Source organism: Rhinopithecus bieti, unplaced genomic scaffold, assembly GCF_001698545.2.
Source record: "Rhinopithecus bieti isolate Rb0 unplaced genomic scaffold, ASM169854v2 scaffold_4666, whole genome shotgun sequence".
NCBI lineage: Eukaryota > Metazoa > Chordata > Mammalia > Primates > Cercopithecidae > Rhinopithecus > Rhinopithecus bieti.
Window position 1 is genome coordinate 1,248,246 of NW_016804530.1, and position 23,911 is coordinate 1,272,156.

A 23,911-nucleotide genomic window follows, 5' to 3' on the forward strand; every position below is an offset into this window, starting at 1 on the left:
TTTTTTAGAAATCTGTCTTTACCGTCTGCGCGCAGTGACTCACGGCTATAATCCTAACACTTTGGTAGGCCAAGGCGGGTGGATCACCCGAGGTTGGGAGTTCAAGACCAGCCTGACCAACATGGAGAAATCCCATCTCTACTAAAAATACAAAAAAATTAGCTGGGCATGGTGACCCATGCTTGTAATACCAGCTACTCAGGAGGCTGAGGCAGGAGAATCGCTTGAACCTGGGAGGCAGAGGTGGCAGTGAGCAGAGATTGTGCCATTGCACTCCAGCCTGGGCAACAAGAGCGAAACTCCATCTCAAAAAAAATAATAATAATAAGAAATCTGTCTTTTCCATGTAGTATAATTAATTAGATTTTATCCAGAAGAATTTGAGCTCTTATTTCCTAGGTGAATTGATGATAAAATTTCTATTGGTTATAGCATATTTGTCAGTGCTGCCTTTGGATTAGCAACATATATATTCACTGATCTTCGGGGGGAAATGTCTTCCTATAATTCCACGAAGTGATAGCTTAATTCAAAATTTGCATTTGTAGGCCGGGTGCGGTGGCTCAGGTCTGTAATCCCAGCACTTTGGGTGTCTGAGGCAGGCAGATCATCTGAGGTCAGGAGTTTGAGACCAGCCTGGCCAACATAGTGAAACCCCCTCTCTACTAAAAGTACGAAATTAGCCAGGTGTGGTGGTGCATGCCTGTAATCCCAGCTCTTCTGGAGGCCAAGGCAGGAGAATCACTTGAACCCGGGAGGTGGAGGTTGCAGTGAGCCAAGATCGAGCCATCGCACTCCAGCCTGGGCGACAAGAGCGAAACTCTGTCTCAAAAAAATAATAATAAAATAAAAAATTGCATTTGAAAAATTTGGAGTTACTTGAGGAGGAAAAAACAATATTCCTGGAGAGTTTAGTTACAGATATTTAATGTTTTACATTTTGTTTACAGTATGGTAAGTGATTAGAGATCCTAGATGCTGGTTATTTAATATTGATACATTTCATTTTAAAATTTTACTGTAACTCAAAATTGGCTTAAACTTTTACTTTGGCTGAAACTGCAAAAAAAAGTCAGAGTAACATGGATATTTTGAAAATTGATGGTCATGTATTATATGGGTTAATTTTGTATTTAATCAAAAGTCAAGTTTTTTTTTTTTTAGGTGGTTCTATGTGGACACATCCTAATTTGATATGAGGGCTGTTGTGGAAAAGACCACAAATTAAACAGTATAAATTGCACATGCTCAATTTATAATTTGTTAGCATTTTGTTTTACCAATAGTTGTGTGTCATCTACAAGTGAAGAAAGGAAACTCATACACTTTTGTGTAATTTATAAGCAAAACTATCCAATACATTTGAAAGAGAAGGAAAAGAGAATAACTGATTTTATGACTTTCTCAGATTTTGACTAAACCAGAACATTCTCTCCATTAAAGAAAGTAATCCAAGACCTTTTCCAACAATTCCTTCTAGGATGACAGGAACTTGCTTGGTGTGGTCACCTAGGGCCCCTGTTAACATTAATCCCTTCAAGGAGGGGAACCAGTGGTCATCTCCTCTGGGAGGCTGCTCAAAGTTTGGATTGAGTAAATACACAGTTAACCATGTTATTCAAAACTTACTATACTCCAGCCTGAGTGACAAGAACGAGAACCTGTCTCAAAGAAAAAAACAAAAAATTCAATATTTATGCATAAGATACATCATTACAATTCTTGCTCTGAGATACGCAGAAACTGACCACTGGTTAAGGCAATGAAAAATAAAATATACAGGCATTTTTCTAGGCAGAATTATGAATACTGAAAAACACTTTTAGCAGTTACTACACATAGGACTCTCTCAATGCTTCAGGGTGGGTTTCCCAACTCAAAATAGGAAGAATAAACATTTCTGAATAGATGACAGGACTTGATAAAGATTAACACTTTGGGAGCTCTGGAAAGCCTTGAGTAGTATAAATCAACAATGCAAATGGTGATTTTAAGATTTTTTCAAAAAACAAATATTTTATAACCATGGCTTTTTATTAGGAATTATAACTTCAACTCATAATTCTTTTGCTGACTTTTAGTATTTATCTTTTCAGAACCACTCATGAATTCTTGTTTGGTGCTCTTGCTGAACTGGTTGATAATGCAAGGTATGTAGTCTTCAAGCATACAATCTGTGCTTGAAGTGGAAACACTTTAGGTAGCTGTGACCTTTGCTTTCTGAAGACTTGAGAGGAAGACATTTCTGTAGCATGTAGACATTCTGTAACTCCTAAGAGGCCTCTTACTGAAAAAAATATTTTTAATAGCACATTAGTTGATAACTTCCACTTTCTTACTGAAATTCACTAATTGTTCTTTGTGTTCTAGCCTAAAAATAGTGAATTATCACCTCCAAAACCACTTCCCTTGTGTATTAGAGCAAGATAATTGTAGTAAAATGCAGGGAATTAAGATGGACACTTAGGAATCATATTAATGGGACAGGCAGGCTCTGATTTAATTTGTGCTACCAGGATAGTACACCATCTAATGTCTTTAAAACTATGCTAAAGTTCTGTGTCTTCTCAAATTGTATATTTGTCAGATAACTAAATGATCACAGTGTCTTTCATTGTTAGTAGCTGTGCTTGGAAGGAATCATTGGTCAGCACTGTCTTATACTGAGTTCTTAGTGATAGAAACATATAAATGTTACTGTGTAAGACTGAATAGAAGTTTGGGTTAATTCTGATATAAATCCAAGTCCATATCAAGATTCTGTTTATAATTAGGAAAATATTGTCTCAGTCTTACTCCTGAATGCAAATGTAAAATTCAGACATATCATTTACTGATCAGGTTTTGATGACTAATGAAGGAAGAAGAGGATGAAAATTGACAGCAGAAGTACTTTCAAACAGATCTCCAGTTAATGTGCTTGCTGATAATTTCCTGTTTACCTCTGTCTATACAATAAACTTATTCTAATTACTTTTGTTATTGTTATTAGCTGGACTGCTCAGGGAAGTGTGCTAGTTGTTTAACCAGAAAACTCCCATTTTGTTTCAATCCTGGTTGACTCGTCATTTTTCCATTCAATTAAAAAATGTAGGTTAATGGAACTATGTTTGAATTTGCCACTTGTTAATTTAGTGAGACCATGATGTGCGGTGGCAGGCTGCTTTTTTGTGTATCATATGGTAAAATAGAGATTCTTAGAAATATGTGTTCCTACTTGTGTATACATTTTGCCAGTATCTCTCATATTTGAAAATGTTTTAGATATTCGAGAATAGGTATATGTAGAGCTGCATGGATTTTTTGCATGTAAAACCAATGAAACAGTTTCATTTTCTTTGCCTGCATTGGCAGAATTGGACTAAATTACTTCTGAGCCTTTATGGAAGTCTTCATTGATAACTGAATCTGTATGATTTCAGCCAATGGTTGGAGTCTAATGGGGCAGGGGTATCCCAACTTCCTTTTAAGGTTAGGGAGGTTAAGATTATGGGCTCAGGAATCGGTCTGCTGACTGCGGTGGTATACCATGAGATGTGATTTTTCACAGGTTTTGTGGGAGATTATTGTTTTCCTTTTTTCTTGAAATCTTGATGAGAAGAAAAAATGGACAAGTTATTGGAACATCTTTTATGATTGCAATCAAACGAGTGAGAAAACATATATTTGAATCATTTTTTAGGGTATAAAGGGAAATATTCTTGATTATCCTATAGATGTTTTTACCACAAAATCAGGATTAAAAAAAAAATCCATGCCCCATGTCGTGTGATTATTCTCAGTAATTTGGGGCTTTGGAAATGTTTTACAAGTATATAAAGAAAATTGTGTTGTCAAGTATAAAAGTAAAAAAATTCTAAATGTGTATAGGATTTCTGTATGGCTTCCTGAAAACAGACTCGAAATACTCTGCATTCTACTCAAATCACTATGCGTTTTGATGGTTGATATTTCATATTAATTCACGTGATTCTTTTAACTTTGCAGAGATGCTGATGCCACCAGAATAGATATTTATGCAGGTAAGTCAGGCTTTAGTCCTTCTAATGTCTAGTTCATCTTAATGCATTTATTACTGTACCTAAGAAGAATCGAGTGGGAAATAACTGGATTCTGGGGCCTGGGAAGATGGCATGATTATTCCAGGTCATAGGTAGAAAAGGGGCAGCTGTAGTCAGGTATGGTCAGTTCTGGTCAGGCATAGAAACCAAGTATACTAGTTTCGAGAAACTAACACAAGGTATCCAAATCTATGTAAATAGCTACCAGTAGAGTTATGGAAGTGATGAAGTGGAACAGTAGAGAGTGAAATGACCAAGTTATTTTACTGGTAGGAGTTAATAGGTGAATGAGTTTTGTGGTACCGGCAGCCAAGGAGAGATCTTGTTGGAGGCCACTTTGTTTTAAACTCTTGGTGAGCACTTGTCTCAACTTGGAGAATTGCTGGTATCAGTTGCAGCAAATACCAGTAACTGGATTGGCTCTGAGGTTTGCTGAGTTGTTCTCAGAGGTGTCAGGAAGGAAGGCTGCTTGGCCTGGACTTTACACCTGTCAGCATCCTATTTCATTTTGCTTATTTGGCTCTGCTGTTTTGTAGTAAGATCTTTTCCTTTTCCTAGAGTAAGTGCAACAGTCATTGGCCTTTTAATTAATTAATTAACTAATTAATTGTAATAGTTTGCTCTCTGCCTGGTATTTGTACTGGCACCTTTTTTAGTCATTTGAATACTAAAAATTTGAAAGCAGAATGGAGGAAGACAGCTTTTTTTTTTTCTTTTTTTTTGAGAGGGAGTCTTATCCAGTCGCCCAGGCTGGAGTGCGGTGGCACATCTTGGCTCACTGCAACCTCCATCTCCCAGGTTCAAGTGATTCTCCGGTGTTAGCCTCCCAAGTAGCTGGGATTACAGGTACCCACCACCACACCCAGCTAATTTTTTGTATTTTTAGTAGAGAGAGTGTTTCACCATGTCGGCCAGGCTGGTCTCAAACTCCTGACCTCAGGTGATCTGCCCACCTCGGCCTCCCAAAGTGCTGGGATTACATTCGTGAGCCACCCACACCTGGCCGGAAGACAGCTTTTAAATACAGTTTGACTTGTGTGATGTGTTTTTTTTCTGACAGACTTTTTTGAAATCCTCTGAAATGTGTGAGGTGATATTTTGAGTAGCATGGACTAGGTTCTGAGAAGTGTGTATGTTTATATGGGAATGAAATAACCCCTCTCATGGACCCTTTTGTTGAATGGGAACAAGCACACAACTAGGTAGTAATTCTCAGAACCACTAATGTCATATAATTATGAAGAATCTGCTCCAGATTTGATTAATTTCTCATGTCTGCTATACTTTGGAGCAAAGAAAATCCTCAGAGCAGCTAAAAGTCAGCCATACTGCTTCAATTCTGAAAGCCTTTTGTTCAAAAGGCTCTGCCAAAGTAGTGAAAATAAGGCTTCTTTTCTTTCTAGAAGAAAGTAACAGGAAATAGGGGCACATAGGTAAAGAATGTTAGAAGATGATTACTAAATGCTCAGGCCAGGGCTGGGCATGGTGACTCAATGCCTGTAATCCCAGCAGTTTGGGAAGCCGAGGTGGGCAGAACACCCGAGGTCGGGAGTTTGAGACCAGCCTGACCAACATGGGGAAAACCCCATCTCTACCAAAAATACAAAATTAGCCAGGCATAATGGTACATGCCTGTAATCCCAGCTACTCAGGAGGCTGAGGCAGGAGAATCACTTAAACCCGGGAGGCGGAGGTTGCCATGATTGCACCATTGCACTCCAGCCTGGGCAACAAGAGCGAAGCTCCATCTCAAAAAAAAATAAAAAAATAAAAAAAATAAAAAAAGTGCTCAGGCCAGGTGGAGGTGCCTTTCCAAGCTAAAGCTTGTATCTTACATCTGAGTGTGCTTTCTCAGGAGTGGCAACAGCTACCGCTGGAAAAATAGGGCTCATTTAATCAATGCACAGATGATAAAGCAGAGAATGGCCCTCTTCAAGTGATGCTGAAGGTACAAATCATAACAGTCAAGTCTTCTTGGAAGATGTTTTTTAAAAAAAGATCATCTCTGCTCTCTCCTACTACATTTGGTGGGTGAATTTCAGTAAGGAAATTTAGTTCCTGACACTCAGAATGAAGTTGGATCTCAATTTAAATGAAAAAGGACCCAGTGTCTTTATTGTGTGCTCAGTACAACTCCTGTTATGCTTTGGGAAGAGTCCAGAGAGGATGAGATGGGGGTCTTTGCTTTAAGAACTTAGTCTTTAATTGGAGAGACAATTAGTGCACTACAGATAATTGGAGAACAATAACTAGATCTTGAGGGAACAGTCAAGACAGTTAAGGATTAAATGGTGTGATAGAAGCACTAAGCACCATAGCATTTTGGAAAAAGACTTGATTTACTTCAAGTACCAGGAGATTGGGATTCTTGGCTGAGGGATCTTTAACCCTACACTTTTCTACGACAGGGCCTTATTAACACATTCAACAGGAGAAATAAATCAGTGGAATCTTTTTTTTTTTTTTTTTTACCCAGGCTGGAATGCAGTGTGCTGTCTAGGCTCACTGCAACTTCTGCCTCTCGGGCTCAAGTGATCCTCCTACCTCAGCCTCCCGAGCAGCTGGAACTACAGGCGCACACCACCATGCCTGGTTAATTTTTATATATATATTTTTTCACCATGTTGCCCCAGCTGGTCTCAAACTCCTGAGCTCAAGTAATCCAACCGCCTCAGCCCCCCCAAAGTGCTGGACTTAAAGGCTGAGCCAATGCGCGTGGCCAGTAATAATCTTAATACTATAAAGTTCTTGTTGTTAGTTCACGGGGGAAAGTATTTTCTTATCTCCACTTCTGAAACTAAATTGATAACCGGACTTGGAAATCTTCCCAAACATCAGATGTAGTTTGAAGTTACCACAAAGTCACATTTTAAAGACTGTTTTTAAACCTAAAAAGGGCAAAAAAGGAGCCAGCCTCTCAAAGTGTAGACGTGTTCATTTACCCAAAGCATATTATTATTAGTTGGATTATTATTATTATAGACCATAATATGCCTGTCATAAGCAGACTGTTTTTGTTGACTTTCTTGACCTTCTGGGGTAGGTAGTGCCACCTCCTTGGAAGAAAGATCCTTTTTGTGATGCCAGGGCAATGATTAACACGTGGAAAATTGGAGCAAATGAAACTGCAATTAATACTGCTCAAACAGATTGCAGAGTATGATGAAGAACTTGGATGTCATTTTATTACAGCCTCTCCTAGGGACACCATTATTTTATCACCTTTGACTTTTGGATGTATAGCTCCATTTGACGTCTCTTGTCTTTTCCTGCTTGCTTTCTTCATTCTTCCCAGGGGGAGTTAGATGAGGAATGTCTGGCTTGGAGAAGCCAGACTTGGCCATGTTGGGAGATGTACAGACTTTCAGATTGGCTCTGACAGTCTTACAGAGCTGTTCCCAGGATATGAAGCACAACTGCAAAGCAGGCAATTCGGCTTTGCCTTCTCTGTCTTGCTTTCACGATGTGTGATGGGAGGCAGGGAACATACAACCCCCAGCTGCTTAGACTCTTCTTCATCCAGAATTCCCCCTCCTTTATCTTTGGAGGCTTCAGATATCGCTTAGTTGACTGATTAAATATCAGGTGATAGGAATCTCTCTCTATAGTGGAATATATGAGGAGATAGTTTTGAGCAAGGAAGCCTTCAAGTTCTTGCTTGCTCTAGTTTAGTGCTTCTCAAAGGGTGGTCCTTATCATCTTGGAACTTGTTAGAAATGCAAATGCCCCACCTCAGACCTACCTAGACTATCCAGGGGGAGCCCAGAATCTGTATTTTCACAAGCTCTTTGGATAATTCTTAGCTATACTACATTTTGCTCTAGCCAATACTTTTCTCAGCTTCCTTCAGCTTAAACCCTCCTCTCCTTTACTTCCTAGCTTATCTGCTGCAGGCAGTAGAATCCATTAGACTGTAAGCTCTGTGAAGACAGTGATCCCATCTGTATTATTCACTGCCCTTGTCCTAATCATAACCAGGCACAGAAGAGCTGATCACTAAGTAGTCATTAAATAAACAAGTGATTGGCGTAAGCATTAGAACAAGGTGAAGAGACCACACTGTCTGTTTACAGTTGAAGAAGTCAGTGCTGTCTTAGTCTTTCTTGTTCCTGAGGCAGTATTGCATGTGACCGTGGACCTACACACTACTAACCATTTATAGGCTGTCAGTTACTATGTAGCCAGGAGGATCCCCCCAGTGTCATCTCTTACCCTTTAAACTACACGAAAAAGCTTTGAAATGAAGTCCTTGAGCCAGAAAAGGATGCCAGCCCCACTGTTAAGTGATGATTGTGTGCTAAAGCAGCCTGAGAGTTCTGTCCTAACACAAGGGCCTAGAAAGTAACTTCTTAGGCAGTGTCCAAAGAATGCCAGTAGTCCTTGGAACTTTTCAGAGGTGCTTGGCTTGAATCAATTTCTAGATCCCAAAGCAGAGTCTTCATGCACATTTTATGACTGTAGTGTACAGCAAATGGCTCTTGGCTAGATTTAGAATGCTGCTTTTACCATTCTCTGTATCTGACCCAGTTTGAGTCTCCATATGACACTTGGCGTCCTCCAGATGGAAATTTTGAAGCTTTTTGGACTTATAGTGTACTTGTTCTTGATTGCCACATCTCATTTGGATTCTCCAGACTCTGATTAGAGGCACTGCCACCAGGATAAATTTTATCTAACCAATAGTACTTCCAGGAAGATCCTCACCCTTGTACTTTCAAGAAGCACTTGTGATTAATGTTCAGCTTCCTGAACACTGAGTGGTACTTGAAAATCTCTGTGGTTTATAGCCTTGCTAAAGCTACTCTGGAGGCTGAGGCAGGAGAATCGCTTGAACCTGGGAGGCAGAGGTTGCGGTGAGTTGAGATCATGCCATTGCGCTCCAGCCTGGGTGACAGAGTAAGACTCCGTCTCAAAAAAAAAAAAAATAGCATTTTAGCATTTTAATTTACGTTAATAGTCTGTTTAACAGGGGGCAGTCCCTACTCACTTGAATTTTTAGCCTGAAGAAAGGACAAAGAGCATTTAAAACATTTCTCAGCTTAGATAGTTGTACAAAATTGGTGAACTGAAGCTTGGGGGAGATTAAAAAATCATCAGGGACCAGGCTCCAGAGCAGCCTTGGGCTTACCCCTGTAGTACGTTACACAGACCTCTTTCCTCTTAGAAATGCTACCTTTGTCCCTGTGCCGGTCAGTAGACTGAACAGCATCTATATGGGAAGTTGACTTACTTGGCTTGTGTGGGTCTCCTGCCTATACCTCTGCGTCACATCCTTCTCTTCTTCATGTCTGCCAACTTCCTTGATTCCAAGGCTGGTTTCTCTTTTGCTCACCTAGTCCTCATCATTGGGACAAAAGGCAGCTTGGAAACTAGTATAGCCTGTTTCCATATTTGGGAATCACTTCTGCATTGACCATGACATGCTTGGACCCAGACCACTTTCAGTTACCACTTGCTGCTGCAGAAGGCAACTGCTCAGAGAAGAGGTTCTTTTCCCTGGAATGGCAATCATAGTTTATTGTGTTCCTTTTCTGTTGGCCAGGAAACCCCGCCACAGCTGCTGTGCATCTTACTGTCAAAGGACCATTCCTTCTTCCCATCAGGCAGGTCCAGCTAGGAACCAGGCACCTCCCACTGCACCATGTGCCTTCTCACTATTGGGTCGGGAGCCCTTTCAAGGGGATATGACAGTAAATGCAGATAGCCCAGAATGCCAGTCAACCTGGGGATAGTCATGTATAGACACAGTATTTCATCTTTTAGATAGCAGCTTCCACTGCTGTGCCCATACCATGTCTGGTTTCATCACTTTGAAGGCTACCCCAGACTTAATTCACAAAGGAGGCATCCTATTGAGTTTGAGCAGTATTGATAAGGTACGGGGTATAGTAGTTGGAGTACTTTAGTGCTTGGGGTCTATGGCATAGGGCAGAAGTGATAGTACTCCAGGTGGAGCCAGCAGAAGGATAGGATGATTGAGATATGTGTGAGGTATATGCATATTCAGTGGTGGCAGGTGTAATTAGATGCTGGACCAGCTATTCCTGCCTTCGTAGATTCTCCCAAGCTTTGTCATGAACTAGAAAGCATTAGAGAACCTTGGATGGGAATTTGCAACCTCAAGGACCCTGAAGTTTAATTCACACTAGTGTAGAAGCTTAGGCTTGACCTGACCTTTTTGGACCAAGCTTGACCTGACCTTTTTGGACCAAGCTTCACATTGATCTTCAACATGCCTTCTGATCATAGGCATGTTGCTACCCTCTCGTGGGTAATGGCCCAGTAATGGCAGCTGCTTCTTTTACAGAAAGACGAGAGGACCTTCGAGGAGGATTTATGCTTTGCTTTTTGGATGATGGAGCAGGAATGGATCCAAGTAAGTGATGAGATTATTGTTTTGTGTGTGGGGCGGAGGGGTGACGATGTAACCATTTTTACAAAATACTTATTATGTGAACTTGTTTTTCTGTTGCCTCCAATGTTATGTCTAGAAGATCCACCTGGGGAGTAAGAAGTCTGTTGCAACATCTCAGGCTTAATTCTACTAATGTATTTGCCAGGTCTTGTCTTAACATGGAAGATAGGATCTGAAAGGCAATCTTAAGTCAATCAGATTACCTGTCTCTTGGCATTGTATTTATCAGCTTGCACAACATTCTCGAGCTGGAACTACAGAGGCCTCCCCTAGCTGTCTTACCACATTCTGGGAATAGAACATAGGTCACAGTGATGGAGGTACTGACAGGCCAGGCAAAGCTGTGCCTGCATTTGCTTCATGGTAGTGAATTTCCTTGGAGAGAGGTTTTCAGTAGACACACACCCCTGCTTGGATTTAACAAGACTCAGACCTTTGACTTTGAGGACCCTGGGAAAGAAATGCAAACTTTTCACTTTCTCTTGTGTCTACCCTTTCAGGTGATGCTGCCAGTGTGATCCAGTTTGGAAAGTCGGCCAAGCGAACACCTGAGTCCACTCAGATTGGGCAGTACGGGAATGGGTTAAAATCGTAGGTATATTAGAAGCTTGTCACAGGGCTCAAACAAAATCCAGCAGTGCTGTCCTGCTTCTCTTAGATGAAAACTTTTCCTTCTCCTTGTCCGTCTTTTGACTGTAATTCTGGAACTGGAAGAAGTCAGAAAGTGTGGTTTTTGAAGTAGCTTACCAGCTGTTCCCAGCTGAGTTTGCTCCACAGATTGAAAAGTATGAACATCCAAAAACAGGGCAGGAGAGGCTATACGTTTCTCTTGGCACTGTGCTCTAGAACTGCACCTCTCCTGTTGAAAATTCCTATTTTTACCATGTAGTCAAGGATGTGAGTGATTCTCTTCTGGTGTTGGGATGTATCTGAGATGATGAGGGGGTCGCCTTACTGTGCAGCTGTGTTCCCTGAGCACCTGCTGCATGTCATGCTTTGTGCCAGGCACTGGGGATCCAGGGTAAGGAAGAGAGATGTGAGCCCTCTGTCCCAGAGGATGCTAAATGTACTGCAAGGCCCGTATAGCAGGGTCCTACCTAATGTCCTCAAATCCCATGGGACTTTTTCTTAGCCTTGGTTCCCACTTGGTTAGTGTTTTGGAATGTGTTGTTCTGGTTTTGAGTGAAGCCCCAAGAGAAAGGTTTCTATTTCTGAAATACTTCCAGCTGTACATACCTTTGGATGGAATAAGATTTAGTGGAATTGGAGTTTGTGCAAATGGAATTGTGAGTCACGTTTCCAGTTTTGCCGTGGAAACGTGTTGTGTTTGAGGGAGGGTGGTGGTTTGATCAGTCAGCAGCATCAGTCGGGCCTTATGTGCAGTGTGCTTTGGGTGTATGGAGAAGAAAGAGTACATCCGAAGAAAGCAGGACCTGGTACCTGGACTTTGTGATTTGTCTTTCAGGGCAGGAACCAAATGGTAATAACAGATCCTTATCATGTGCCAGGCACTGTAATCGTGTGCCAGGCACATGAATGATCTCATTTAATCCTCATGATAGCCCTATGAGGTTGTAGGTACTATTATTCTCATTTTCAGATGAAGAAATTGAGGTTTATAGGGGTGAAGTTACTTTCCCAAAGCCATAAAAATGCCTATGCGTAGAGCGCTAGGGTAGAAACCAGGTCTTTCTGACTGCAAAATGGAGCTGCTGTGCATTTCACTTAAATGACAAACTAAGGTTCAAATCTCACTTCAGCTACAACGTCTCTAAGCCTCAGCTTCCTCCTTTGTAAATTGAGATGATAATGCATACCAAGTAGGTTAAGGATTACATGCTATCATTGCTGTGAGAGCCTGGTTTCTGCCTTTATTTCTCCTCCTCTGATGTTTCCATGACAGATTGCTGGCCTGATTCAGTGGATCTGGGTAGGGGCTAGGAATCTGTTTTTCACAGATGAAATGAATCACTTGTAATCATATGATTCTGATGTAGGTGATCTAAATCCCCCAAAACTGAGGTCTCTTAGAATCAGGGGAGGCCCTGACTTTTCATCTAGATTGTAGGTCAGCCTCCTCCTACGTGGTTCTGTCAGTTCTGTGGCCTCAGGCAAGCCATTTCACCTCTCTGAATGTCTGTTTCTTAATGGCCTCAGGCAAGCCATTTCACCTTCCTGAATGTCTGTTTCTTTATCTAGAAAATGGGGTTCTAATCTCTGACATTGTCCTTTCAGAGTGAGGTTCAGAAGCAAATGAAATGTGACTCTGAAAGTGGTTAGCAGACTGGGAAGGAAAGTGTATAGAAGTTGAGACTGTTATTATTAGCATATTTCAGTGGAAGACTTTTGTGAAGGTCCCACTGAGATGGAGCCATCTAGTGTTCAGAGTAGACAATCAAATCATCTTGAAACCAATTCAGAAGTTGAGTTAAGTTTCAGGAGAAGGTGATTTGTGGGAAGAATAGGGCTGAGAAGCAAGGAAGCCAGTAGAAAAGTGATGTTTGGGCCTTTTGCTATTCAGAGGCTAAGGTCAGAATCAAAGACAGAAGGAAGATAGAGGCACAAAGTGAGAGTTTTTGCCAAATTAGGGCAAGGGCACGCTTTGACAGAAGGCAAGATAACGTGCCTTACTTGCTCCCCATATGCTTTAGGGAAGGAGGAGGAGGTGGTGTGTGAAATTGTCAGGGCAAGGAGCATTGCCAGCACTTTGGGTACTGGAGGAGGAGAACTAGGACTTGGCAGCCCCCAGGGTATCTTTGGATAGTGTCCTGGGAGTTTTCCTGAGTGGGGAAATGGGGCATGACATTCATTTGTGTGCTTGGCATGCCAGTCTGGTTTGTATTGGTACACAGAAGAGAGTAATGAGGCTTTCCACCTCCATCATTTCCCTGGGGTATTATGAAGACTAATGAGATAATAGCCATAAAGCCCCAGAAGCTGCTGGAAGAAAGGAGCTGAACAGCCCCATTGTTCAGAGGGCAGTCCCCCTGCTGGTGCTTCACACTTCTGCCGTGTCCTGCATTGCCTGGAAAGGCCTGTCTCTGCCTGCTCCTTAGCTGGCTTAATGTGGCCAAACAGAGGAAGGAAGCAGTTGATTCCATTTAGACTTTTGCCTTTTGGAAATCAGCCTCAAGGCACAGTTCCCAGAAACCAGTTGCATCCAAAAGCAGGGAGCTGCCTGTGTCATAATAAGCTTGAGGTGGCAAAACAATTCTGAGACAGGAGATGGCTGTAGTTATTAGACATGAGCTAATTAGAGGCATCCTTGAATCCTGCGGTCAAGAATTATATTTTATTAGCTGCGCCTTGGGTTCATACTGGTGTTTTTTCAGGCTTCTGAGTATAGGCACTGGGCTTTTCACTTGACAGTGCTGCTGCTGTTTCATGAATGGAGGGGAGTTTGTGTCAGCTCAGGAAGGACATGGTGGGAACTGGGTGTGGTCAGCATGGAAGATGACGGGTTGAGGGTACCAGGTACTAAAGTCTGATGGTGGTAAAGTCAGAGGGCACAGCACCTCTTGTGGCTGGGATGAACCCAGAGCTCAAAGACAGCAGGGTTACTCTTTAGCATTGTGGCAGGGAGTGAGACTAACCTGGGGCTGGTGGTCTGCCAGGAGCCTGCCCTAGAAGGGTGGTGAGAGAACCCTGTATGGTGTGGTTGAGAAGGTTGTAAGTAAAGACTAAGGAGTTACAGGCCTGTGGAAAAGCAGAGCAAGGAGTGTTGGGGGATGGAGAGGGAATAAGGGCTGTGGAACTCAGTGCACAGTCCTGGGACCTGGGGGCCTTTAGGAGAGAATAACGTATTTCTGCTTCCTTTTCAGGGGCTCAATGCGCATTGGGAAGGATTTTATCCTGTTCACCAAGAAGGAAGACACCATGACCTGCCTCTTCCTGTCTCGCACCTTTCATGAGGAAGAAGGCATTGATGAAGTAGGTCCCATCCTCATGGTCTGAATCACCAGTCCTCATTTCCTGAGTATCCGCAGGCAGTTTTCATAGGTTGTTTGCAATGCTAGACTCTTTGGGGTTGCAGGATTGGAGCACATTCCCCCAACTGTTACTCAGTTAGCTGGCTGGATGAATTGGTTGAGGGGTTAAGGTAGATAACTTTAATGTGAGAGGAAGCAAAATCTCAGAGCACTTCAGAGAACAACTGTTTCTGATAATGAGAATGTCAAGTGGCAGGAATTAAGAGTTGGATTTGCAGCTCCTCTAGATCTGCCACTTGAATTCCATCTTGGGGGGAGTGTTACCGTGGAGCATTATTTTATCAGGGGAAGTATTTTGGGCTTCCCTGATCGTGTGTCTTTCCTATTTGATGGTGATTTTGTGGAATGTGCTATGAGCTCATTTTCCTTTTGAGAAAATGTGTTACTCTATGTCAGAAACTGTGACTCAGATACCTAGAGAGAGCCTGGGCAGGTAGTAAAGCAGGTGAGTATATGGAAAACAGGAAAATAGAGCTGATGCTCTGGGTCTCACCTTGGGAATAGCTGCTACACAGCCCCAGTGATTACTGCTATGCTGGAAGGAAGGACTAATGAATCCAGAATATTCTGAGTTTAAATCATTTTGGTAATTGACTGTGTAAGCTAAACACACATTTGGCCAATTGTCCTTGTGGCTCAGATATCTGCAGAGCTGTTTCTGGTGAGGTCTGTGCCCCATCATTGTCAGGGATCAGGGCAGCTCTGTGGTCTAGCCAGCCTCAGACTGGGCTCTTATCTCCTTTCTTATTTAAGACATGGAGGCCAGGGCTTGAAAGAAGGGGGCTAAGAGGTTCTGTAGAAGAAATCCACAACTTCCACAGAAGCAGGTAGTTGAATTCAAACTTACAATTTAATTCATCTGTGTTGATTAGCTGTGATGAAACTTGTTCTGGTTCTGTTTAGATCTGAGCCTTAATCATAGCAAACTTGTTCAGGTAGGGAATGGGAGGCCTTCCATCATTACATAGCAAGCCAGTGGGTTTGTTTGCATTTTTGGTGTGGTATGTGAGTTCATTCTGCATACTTGAGAGAAGCATGGCAGCTGGAAAGAGCAGGGTTCTAGGAGAAGTAGGACAGGAAAATACAGCCTGGGTTGGGGTTTTCAGGAATGTTTCCTGATACAGGACTGAGGATGGTGACAGGAGGGTATAGAAGTCAGTAGAAGCAGGCTGCTTAAGGCCCTGAGGGCTGTGGGAGGGGACTTGGCTGCAGGGCCACCTGGAGAAAGGTGGTGGCCTTTGGAGATCAAAGAGGGCCAGGTTAGGCTTGACCTCAGGGCCTTGATGAATGTGTGGGGCTTTATTAAACAAGGATATGCCAGTATCAGATTTTTTAAAGAAGGTCCATGTGGTGATTGTGTGGTGATTGGGTTGGAAAGGTTAGGGTGAGTGTTGAAGTGTTCCAGTTGAGAGGCCCAGGCTCTGTGTAGCTTGGTGGTACTCGCCCAAGGGAGGTGAGAGAAATACATGGAGTTTCCATCTCCTTAGGATGTGGGACCCACAGATTTGGTGAGTGATTGATTAGTAGAAGGTGAAAGCGAAGGGTAGGAGTCATGGATGACTCATAGGTTCTGCTGTGGCAGTTGGGGCATGGGGACTCTGGAGTTGGGAAGAATGAAGAGGGGAAGTATGGAGGGGAAGAGTGTAAGTTTCTTCTGGACATGCAAAGTGAAGTCTGGGTCTGGCGTTTGGGTGAAGTCTGGGGGCTTCAGGATTCTTGGTAGCAAATGAGGTCACCTAATGGAGAGAATAGAGTGAGAAGAGGACCTGGGACCCAGAGCATGCCAATATCTAAAGGTCGGGGAGAGGAGAAGGGGGCCAAAGGGACAAAGGGGTAGCCAGAAAGGTAGGAAGAAAACTGGGCAAGTGGTACCATTGAAACTAAAGGAGAAGTGTTCCTGAGGGGAGGGATGGGGTGCCCATGGGAGTGAATGCCAATGTTTAAAGTGATGCCATTGTCACCTGGGACTGCTGTGAAGAATGGGAGGCGTAGAGTGAGGTACAGGTTTATAGAACACAAATGGAACTCAGTTCCCCTGGTGGAGAGGCTAGGTTGAGATTTTTTTCCTTACTTGGTGCTAGAAGGTCGCTATTTTGGATTGTACTCTAGTGCAAACTCAGCCAAGATTTCAAAATAAGATCATTTTCAGCTGAGAAGGAATGTGTCCAGACCAGCCCTTGGGTTGAATACTTGCAGCACAAAGCTTCTTAGAAACCAGCAAAATGGGCTGGGCGTGGTGGCTCACGCCTATAATCCCAGCACTTTGGGAGGCTGAGGCGGGCAGATCACGCATTCAAGACCAGCCTGACCAATATGGTGAAACCCCGTCTCTACTAAAAATACAAAAATTAGCTGGGCATGGCAGTGTACGCCTAGTCCCAGCTACTTGGGAGGCTGAGGCAGGAGAATCACTTGAACCCGGGAGGCGAAGGTTGTAGTGAGCCGAGATCATGCCATTGCACTCCAGCCTGGGCAACAAGAGCAAGACTCCATCTCAAAAAAAAAAAAAACCACAAAATGTCTCAGACTCTTAATGGTTTATCACCCCAGCACTTGTTACAGAGTCCCTTTTTCCTAAGGGTTTGAACCCCTGAGGTGCCTAGCCTGGCTTGCTCTGCAGAACTCTGCAAGGGCTGCGGCCTCATAACCACGGAGGAAAGAGCCTCTGGGGAAGTGGCATATGAGGTTGGGTTTTTGAAGAAAGAGTAGGATTTTTTAAAACATCACTTAGACATTATTAAAATTAAATTCCATATAAATGGAAGAGAGTATTGAAATATTTGTGCAGTTCAGAGGACAATTTTAAAGCCAACACCTGTGTTGCCACCGTCACAGACTGATGTTAGAAGTGTTCTGTGTGCCCTCATCAGTCATATTTCTTGTTGTGCCCCTGAAGGAACTGCCTTCAGGTAACTTTTGTGATAATGATTTCCTTCTTTTTCACTATAGTTTATCACCCTTGTATGCATTCTTAAATAATAGTTTAGTTTTGCCTATTTGTGAATTTTTTAGAAATGGACTCTTACTGTAGGTATTTTTTGTGTCCTATTTCATGTAACACTGTGTTTATGATGTTCATCCACGTTGATGCTAAAAGCAGTTCATTTGTGTCACTACATAGTATTCCTTGTACTGTTTAATTTGGCCACTCTGGAATGGATATTTGGGTTATTTTTATTTACTTATTTATCTGTTTTTGAGATGGAGTCTTGCTCTGTTGCCCAGGCTGGAGTGCAGTGGTGTGATCTCAGCTCACTGCAACCTCCGCCTCCCAGGTTCAAGCAATTCTCCTGTCTCAGCCTCCCGAGTAGCTGGGGCTACAGGCGCACGCTGCCACACCTGGCTAATGTTTTGTATTTTAGTAGAGATGGGGGTTCACCGTGTTGCCCCGACTGGTCTCGAACTCCTAAGCTCAGGCAGTCCACCCACCTCGGCCTCCCAAAGTGCTGGGATTACAGGCATGAGCCACTGCACCCGGCCTGGGTTATTTTTGTACATGTTTACTGGTACATATGTACAAAAGTTTCTCCTAAGTTATGTACTTAGGAGTGGAACTGCTGAGTTTTAGGTTATGTTATGTGTATTTACTGATTCACTAGATAATTGCAAATATATTTTCCCTAGTGGTAAGAGTAGAATTTTTACCAAATTAAGAAAATGACCAGAGACATCCCAAGCAGGGAACTTCTCATGCAGAGACCCTAAGCACATAAACCAACATATCATGAAGGAAGTAGTCTTGTGTGGCTGAGTCTTGGGAAGAGGCAGAGGCCCTGAAGCTCACAGAGCCCCTGGTGCCAGGCTGTGGAGCTTGGGCCTCACCTGCAGCGCAGTGTGGAGCTACTATGGGGAGACACAAGAGAGATGCACATTTGGGAGGAAGGCTGTTCTGGGGCTTCCCTTAAAGTGTCTGCTCATGTTTACTCCACAGGTGATAGTCCCACTGCCCACCTGGAATGCTCGGACCCGGGAGCCTGTCACAGACAATGTAGAGAAATTTGCCATTGAGACAGAACTTATTTACAAGTACTCTCCCTTCCGCACTGAGGAGGAAGTGATGACCCAATTTATGAAGATTCCTGGGGACAGTGGTAAGTAGGCTTTAAGCCTGTAGCCCCTAGAATCTGGGAGGTCCAGAATCACAAGTGGTGTAGGGGTGGGCCGGGGGATCTGGCAGGACAAAGGATTTCTGTTTCTCAGGAACATTGGTGATCATCTTCAATCTCAAACTCATGGATAATGGAGAGCCAGAACTAGACATAATCTCAAATCCAAGAGATATCCAGATGGCAGAGACATCCCCAGAGGGCACGTGAGTGCGGCTGGGAAGGGAAGGAGGCTCTGGAACTGGCGTTTGTGCTCTCAGGAGGTAGTTTCAGGGAAAGAGGGGAGAGCACATTCATTGCTCAGTGTTCTGTGGTACGGTCGTATGTAGGGCCAAGTCAGTTGCCTGTGGGGTACCTGTGCTGAGGACGTGAGAGGGGTGGGATGTGGTGCTCACACTAAGGGAGCACCGGTTCAGGGCAACAAGAGAAGTCAGTACCTAACATGGAAAGGTGGAGAGCCTGCAGAGAGGATGTTGTGCCCTTGGTCAGGCCTGTTGTGGAGCATGTGACAGCACTTCTTTGTTCTTGCCCTCTCCAGGAAGCCAGAGCGGCGCTCATTCCGTGCCTATGCCGCTGTGCTCTATATTGATCCCCGGATGAGGATCTTCATCCATGGGCACAAGGTGCAGACCAAGAGGCTCTCCTGCTGCCTGTACAAGCCCAGGTAGGGGCCAGTGCACCCTGGCCTGCTGTCTCTCATGGGTTGAGGAGGTGGCCGCGTTCCTCTGGGGCATTGTTGGAGGGATGCTGTATGAGAGACTCTGGCAGTGCTGACTATGTTTGGGGCTTTAAGTTGCCTGTGATTGGTCATGGGGTCAGTTCTGGGTTCTAGGGGAGGGAAAGGTCAGCTGTGGAGGTGGCTTACTAAGCTCATTGAGTGTGTGTGCCTCTGTGACAGGGAGGGTGCCCTGCCTGGCACAGTGAGCTGTCTGAGTCTCTCGGCTTCAGGGCCAAGGGGCCTTTAGGCACTATATAGGAAAGCAGTGGGCTTGGCTTATTCCCGAGGTTTGTTTCTGCTGTGGGATGAATGACACCCCTGGTGAATGGTGAGGTTGCTTATCAAAGACAGCCGGAGGCTAAGGGCAAGTGAAATAAGAAATTGCATCTTTTTGCTGAATTGAGCTTGGATTTGTCTCATCGCGAGGGGCCAGGACAGCACAGCTTAGGAGGAGGCAGGAAGACAGGGTGCTTCCTGTGCTTGGGTGTGCCACCTGTCCCACTGTTGCGTGGGCTCTTAGCTTGCTTTTTCTACTGATCAGGATGTACAAGTACACGTCAAGCCGTTTCAAGACCCGTGCGGAGCAGGAGGTGAAGAAAGCAGAGCACGTAGCAAGGATTGGTAATGGCACTCTGGGTGCAGGAGTGGGGTGGGGGAGGGGTGCATCTGGGGTATGCTGCTTGTCGACAAAGTGGGGTTCCAGGAAAAGGCTGAGTCCACAGCTCAGGGACAAGGCTGGTCTCCTGAAGCATAGTTCAGTTCCTTTTCAGCCCCTTTCCCTACAGGCCAACTCCCTCAGCATTTCTTCTTTCTAGACTCCACTTTCTCTTCTTCAGCCATTTATAGGGCCTAAAAGTGTCAACTCTTTGGCTTATCCCACTCAGTCCTCTGACCCAAATACTTGTGAAATTGCTTTTCCTGACTTCAGGGCAAACATCTCAAGGGCTGTCTCGCTGTTCAGGGCTTCTCAGGGTTTCTCGACTGCTTGTTGGCGAATGATTGGCTGAAGACTTCTTTAGCTTCCAGCTCTTCCTGAGCATTTAACTGGTTACCTTAGGTGTTTTTTTTAAAAACCTGTTCTGGTTCATTTGTAAAGTTTCCTTGGGGCCTCCATGATAAGTCTGAATGCTAGATTTTCCTTCTGCAACTGACTGCAGTCGAGGCACAGAGGCTGCCCTCATATTGCTTATCAGCCATAGCTCCCCCCACTATTCTTTTACTTGGTGGTATACACACTTCTTGTCCAGTACTATGGAACCAGGAGGGATGACCAAGAGTTTTGAACCTTTGCATTCCTTTCCATATTCTCTTCTGGGTTTCAGCTGAAGAGAAGGCGCGGGAGGCGGAGAGCAAAGCTCGGACATTAGAAGTACGCCTAGGGGGAGACCTCACGCGGGACTCCAGGGTAAGGTCCTGGCCCAGGTGGCTGTTCTCCAGCGTTTCTGGCATTAGGAGCCCATGTCCCTTGAGCCTGGTCAAGTAAAACACAGCTTTTGAGTTTGTCCCCAGTGAGGGCCATTTTCTGTAGAAAGAAGTAAATTTCCACATATTTGAGATAAATTGAGAAGTTTTAGATGTCATGTTTCAATATTCCCTGCTGTGGCCCAGGGTGCCTCCTCCTCTTACCTGATGCCAATGTGTGTGCAGGTGATGTTGCGACAGGTCCAGAACACAGCCATCACTCTGCGCAGAGAAGCTGATGTCAAGAAGAGGATCAAGGAGGCCAAGCAGCGGTGAGTGCCAGGCCTGGTCTTGGATCTTTTAAACTGACGTAGCTTTTGGACTGATTATTGACAGGTTGCTATTCTGTCACCAAGACTGCTTTGTTTTAATGCCAAATGCTTGTTAAATGCCCCCTGCAGGAGGGAGGTCTTAATCTGAGCTCTCAGCCCTTTCTTGAGTCATAAAGACAGGGCAGGGCTGACAGCCTCGGATCGAGCACCAAACCATCCTTTGGCACTGTCTTACTTTTTTTTCCCTTTTGATTTCTTTTCATTTAAAGGATATATAAAATGCTCATTGTATAAAACTTGAAAAATATAAAATGTTTAAGGAATAACATTTTAAAACTCCCTTATACTTCTACCACCTGGTGATACTACCCTAGTTTTTATGTTACATATGTATTTTGTCATATTCATTTTCTCCTCAGTGGTTACATATGTAGAATAATGTTGGAGATTGAGTGTTGTATACTTTTACATTTAGAACCAGCCTTTGTCCTGGATCATTAAGTTATCTGCTTGTCCCACCTCCATGTCTGGATCTACTTTGGACTCTGTGGCTTGATTTACAGTTTTGCCTCTTATTGGCCTCCTTGGCACAGGCATGGGTTTTAGGTTCTTCTCTCCAAGTCCACTCCTCATCCATCTGCTTTTCAGCTCTAAGAGTTTGTTGACAGTAATCACATGATGGTGTCTTCTTGCACATGCTTATTGTTCTTGTGAATTTTTACCGTTTAAAATAATAATAATTTACTGTGACACTAGTGGAATTTGGGGGAAGGTATGACGATAACCTCTTGTTTATTCCACCATATAATTGTCTTTGCACAGATTTGCAGCAGCTTCATAATAACCCATTCATATTTACACCCGTCCCTGTTGCCAAAAAGCCACACTCATGGTTTAATTAGGGATGCTTCGAGTTGGTGCCCAGCGCATGTCTGTATCAAGTCTAACAGGTTACACATTGAATGGAGATACAAAACTTTTGACTTAACATGTCTCAAGTTTAAGCTTAAGCTTAACACATCTTAAACACTATGGTGCTTGTGTGCTGATGTGTAGATCTGCTTGAATTTTTTTGTCTTCTTAGAGCACTTAAAGAACCTAAGGAACTGAATTTTGTTTTTGGGGTCAACATTGAACACCGGGACCTGGATGGCATGTTCATCTACAACTGTAGCCGGCTGATCAAAATGTATGAGAAAGTGGGCCCACAGCTGGAAGGGGGCATGTGAGTACTACCCACGGAGAGCTGTCTAGCCCAGGATAGTTGGCAGGAGGGTGTTGCCAGTGGGGTGACAGAGCTTGTTCTCTTTCTCCCTGTAGGGCATGCGGCGGGGTTGTTGGGGTTGTTGACGTGCCCTACCTAGTCCTGGAGCCTACACACAACAAACAGGACTTTGCTGATGCCAAGGAGTACCGGCACCTGCTCCGAGCAATGGGGGAACACCTGGCGCAGTATTGGAAGGACATTGCCATTGGTAATGGGACTGGGCTGCTGGGCCTCTGCCTTTTCTTTTCACCTGAATGTAGGGAGAGAGAGAGGCTGGCTCCTAACATGATGTGTGGGTGTTTGCTTTCCAGCCCAGCGGGGAATCATCAAGTTCTGGGATGAGTTTGGCTACCTCTCTGCCAACTGGAACCAGCCCCCGTCCAGCGAGCTGCGTTACAAACGCCGGAGAGCTATGGAAATCCCCACCACCATCCAGTGCGGTGAGTTGTGTGGTTGGATCCCCCTGACTCATTTCCATCAGCCCACAAGCCTCTTCTCCACCTTCCTGCCAGCCTCCTGACTTGACTGACATTCATGGACTTACAGTCCCACTAGGGATCCAAGTCTGTTTGGTGCTGGCCCTGTGAGCTCAGTCTTGAGGCGTTGCTGAGTTTCACCTGTCCCTCTTGTGTGAGAAAGAAGGTCATCTGTCCTCCTAGACCTCTCCAGCTGCAGCCAGGCCAGGCTTACTTGGTTTGGTACCACATGGCTTCCAGTGTGCGTGGATGACTGGGCCAGGATTCTGATAAAGGAGGGAGAGGGGCTGGGGGTGTTAAAGAGTCCACCATATTAAGTTTCTATCCTTCCTGGAATCAGTGTCCTTGAGAAGAATTAGCATTCTCTAAGGATAGGCAGAGTTGGAGCCCGAGTGAAGATCTTTGCCTGCAAAGTCTGGGGCATCATTATGGTGGGCCTATGAGAAGCCCAGATTATAGTTAGAGTTGGTGGGGGTGGCTGATGTGTGGGGTTTTTTTGTTCTCTGCAGATTTGTGTCTGAAATGGAGAACCCTCCCCTTCCAGCTGAGTTCTGTGGAAAAAGATTACCCTGACACCTGGGTTTGCTCCATGAACCCTGATCCTGAACAGGACCGGTGAGCACATTCTCTAACAAGGAGATTGTGGGTACTTTTCTCCCCTGCCCCTCACCATTCTCTCTACTCTTGGGATAAATAACTCACTGTGTTTCTTGAGGTCAGTGCACATACCTTATATCTCTGTCTTGCTATACCTAATAAGTGCCCAAGAAATAAGAATTGATGTATGTCCTGCAGTGCATATGATTAATTCTGTGCATTGGGAACTCTGAAGTGGTTGCTCTTGTGACAGACAGTGTAGACTGACTGAGAAGAAAGGTCCTTGCCCAGCTTGGGGCTCTGTTTGCCATGACCTCCCTAGTACCTTTTCTCTACAGGTGTGAGGCTTCTGAACAAAAGCAGAAGGTTCCCCTGGGAACATTCAGAAAGGACATGAAGACGCAGGAAGAGAAGCAGAAACAACTGACAGAGAAAATTCGCCAGCAGCAGGAGAAGCTAGAGGCCCTTCAGGTATGTGGGTCATGGTCAGTGGCCAGAGCCAGCCTGTGTCAGGGCTCTGCCTGGGACAGGAACCTTCAGTAGCTTTCC

The 23,911-nt window shown here is 44.2% G+C and overlaps 1 protein-coding gene across 1 annotated transcript in view; it reads left to right on the forward strand.

Annotated features, from left to right (window-relative positions):
* MORC2 (MORC family CW-type zinc finger 2) overlaps positions 1-23,911 on the forward strand; it is a 40,724-nt gene that overhangs the window by 6,930 nt on the left and 9,883 nt on the right. Inside the window, 16 exon segments of the mRNA XM_017869013.1 lie at positions 2,097-2,150; positions 3,988-4,022; positions 10,369-10,437; positions 10,977-11,067; positions 14,298-14,406; positions 18,397-18,556; positions 18,666-18,777; positions 19,110-19,235; positions 19,831-19,910; positions 20,612-20,694; positions 20,937-21,022; positions 22,107-22,247; positions 22,343-22,497; positions 22,601-22,729; positions 23,275-23,380; positions 23,701-23,833. Coding sequence (XP_017724502.1) covers positions 2,097-2,150; positions 3,988-4,022; positions 10,369-10,437; positions 10,977-11,067; positions 14,298-14,406; positions 18,397-18,556; positions 18,666-18,777; positions 19,110-19,235; positions 19,831-19,910; positions 20,612-20,694; positions 20,937-21,022; positions 22,107-22,247; positions 22,343-22,497; positions 22,601-22,729; positions 23,275-23,380; positions 23,701-23,833 — 1,669 coding nt within the window.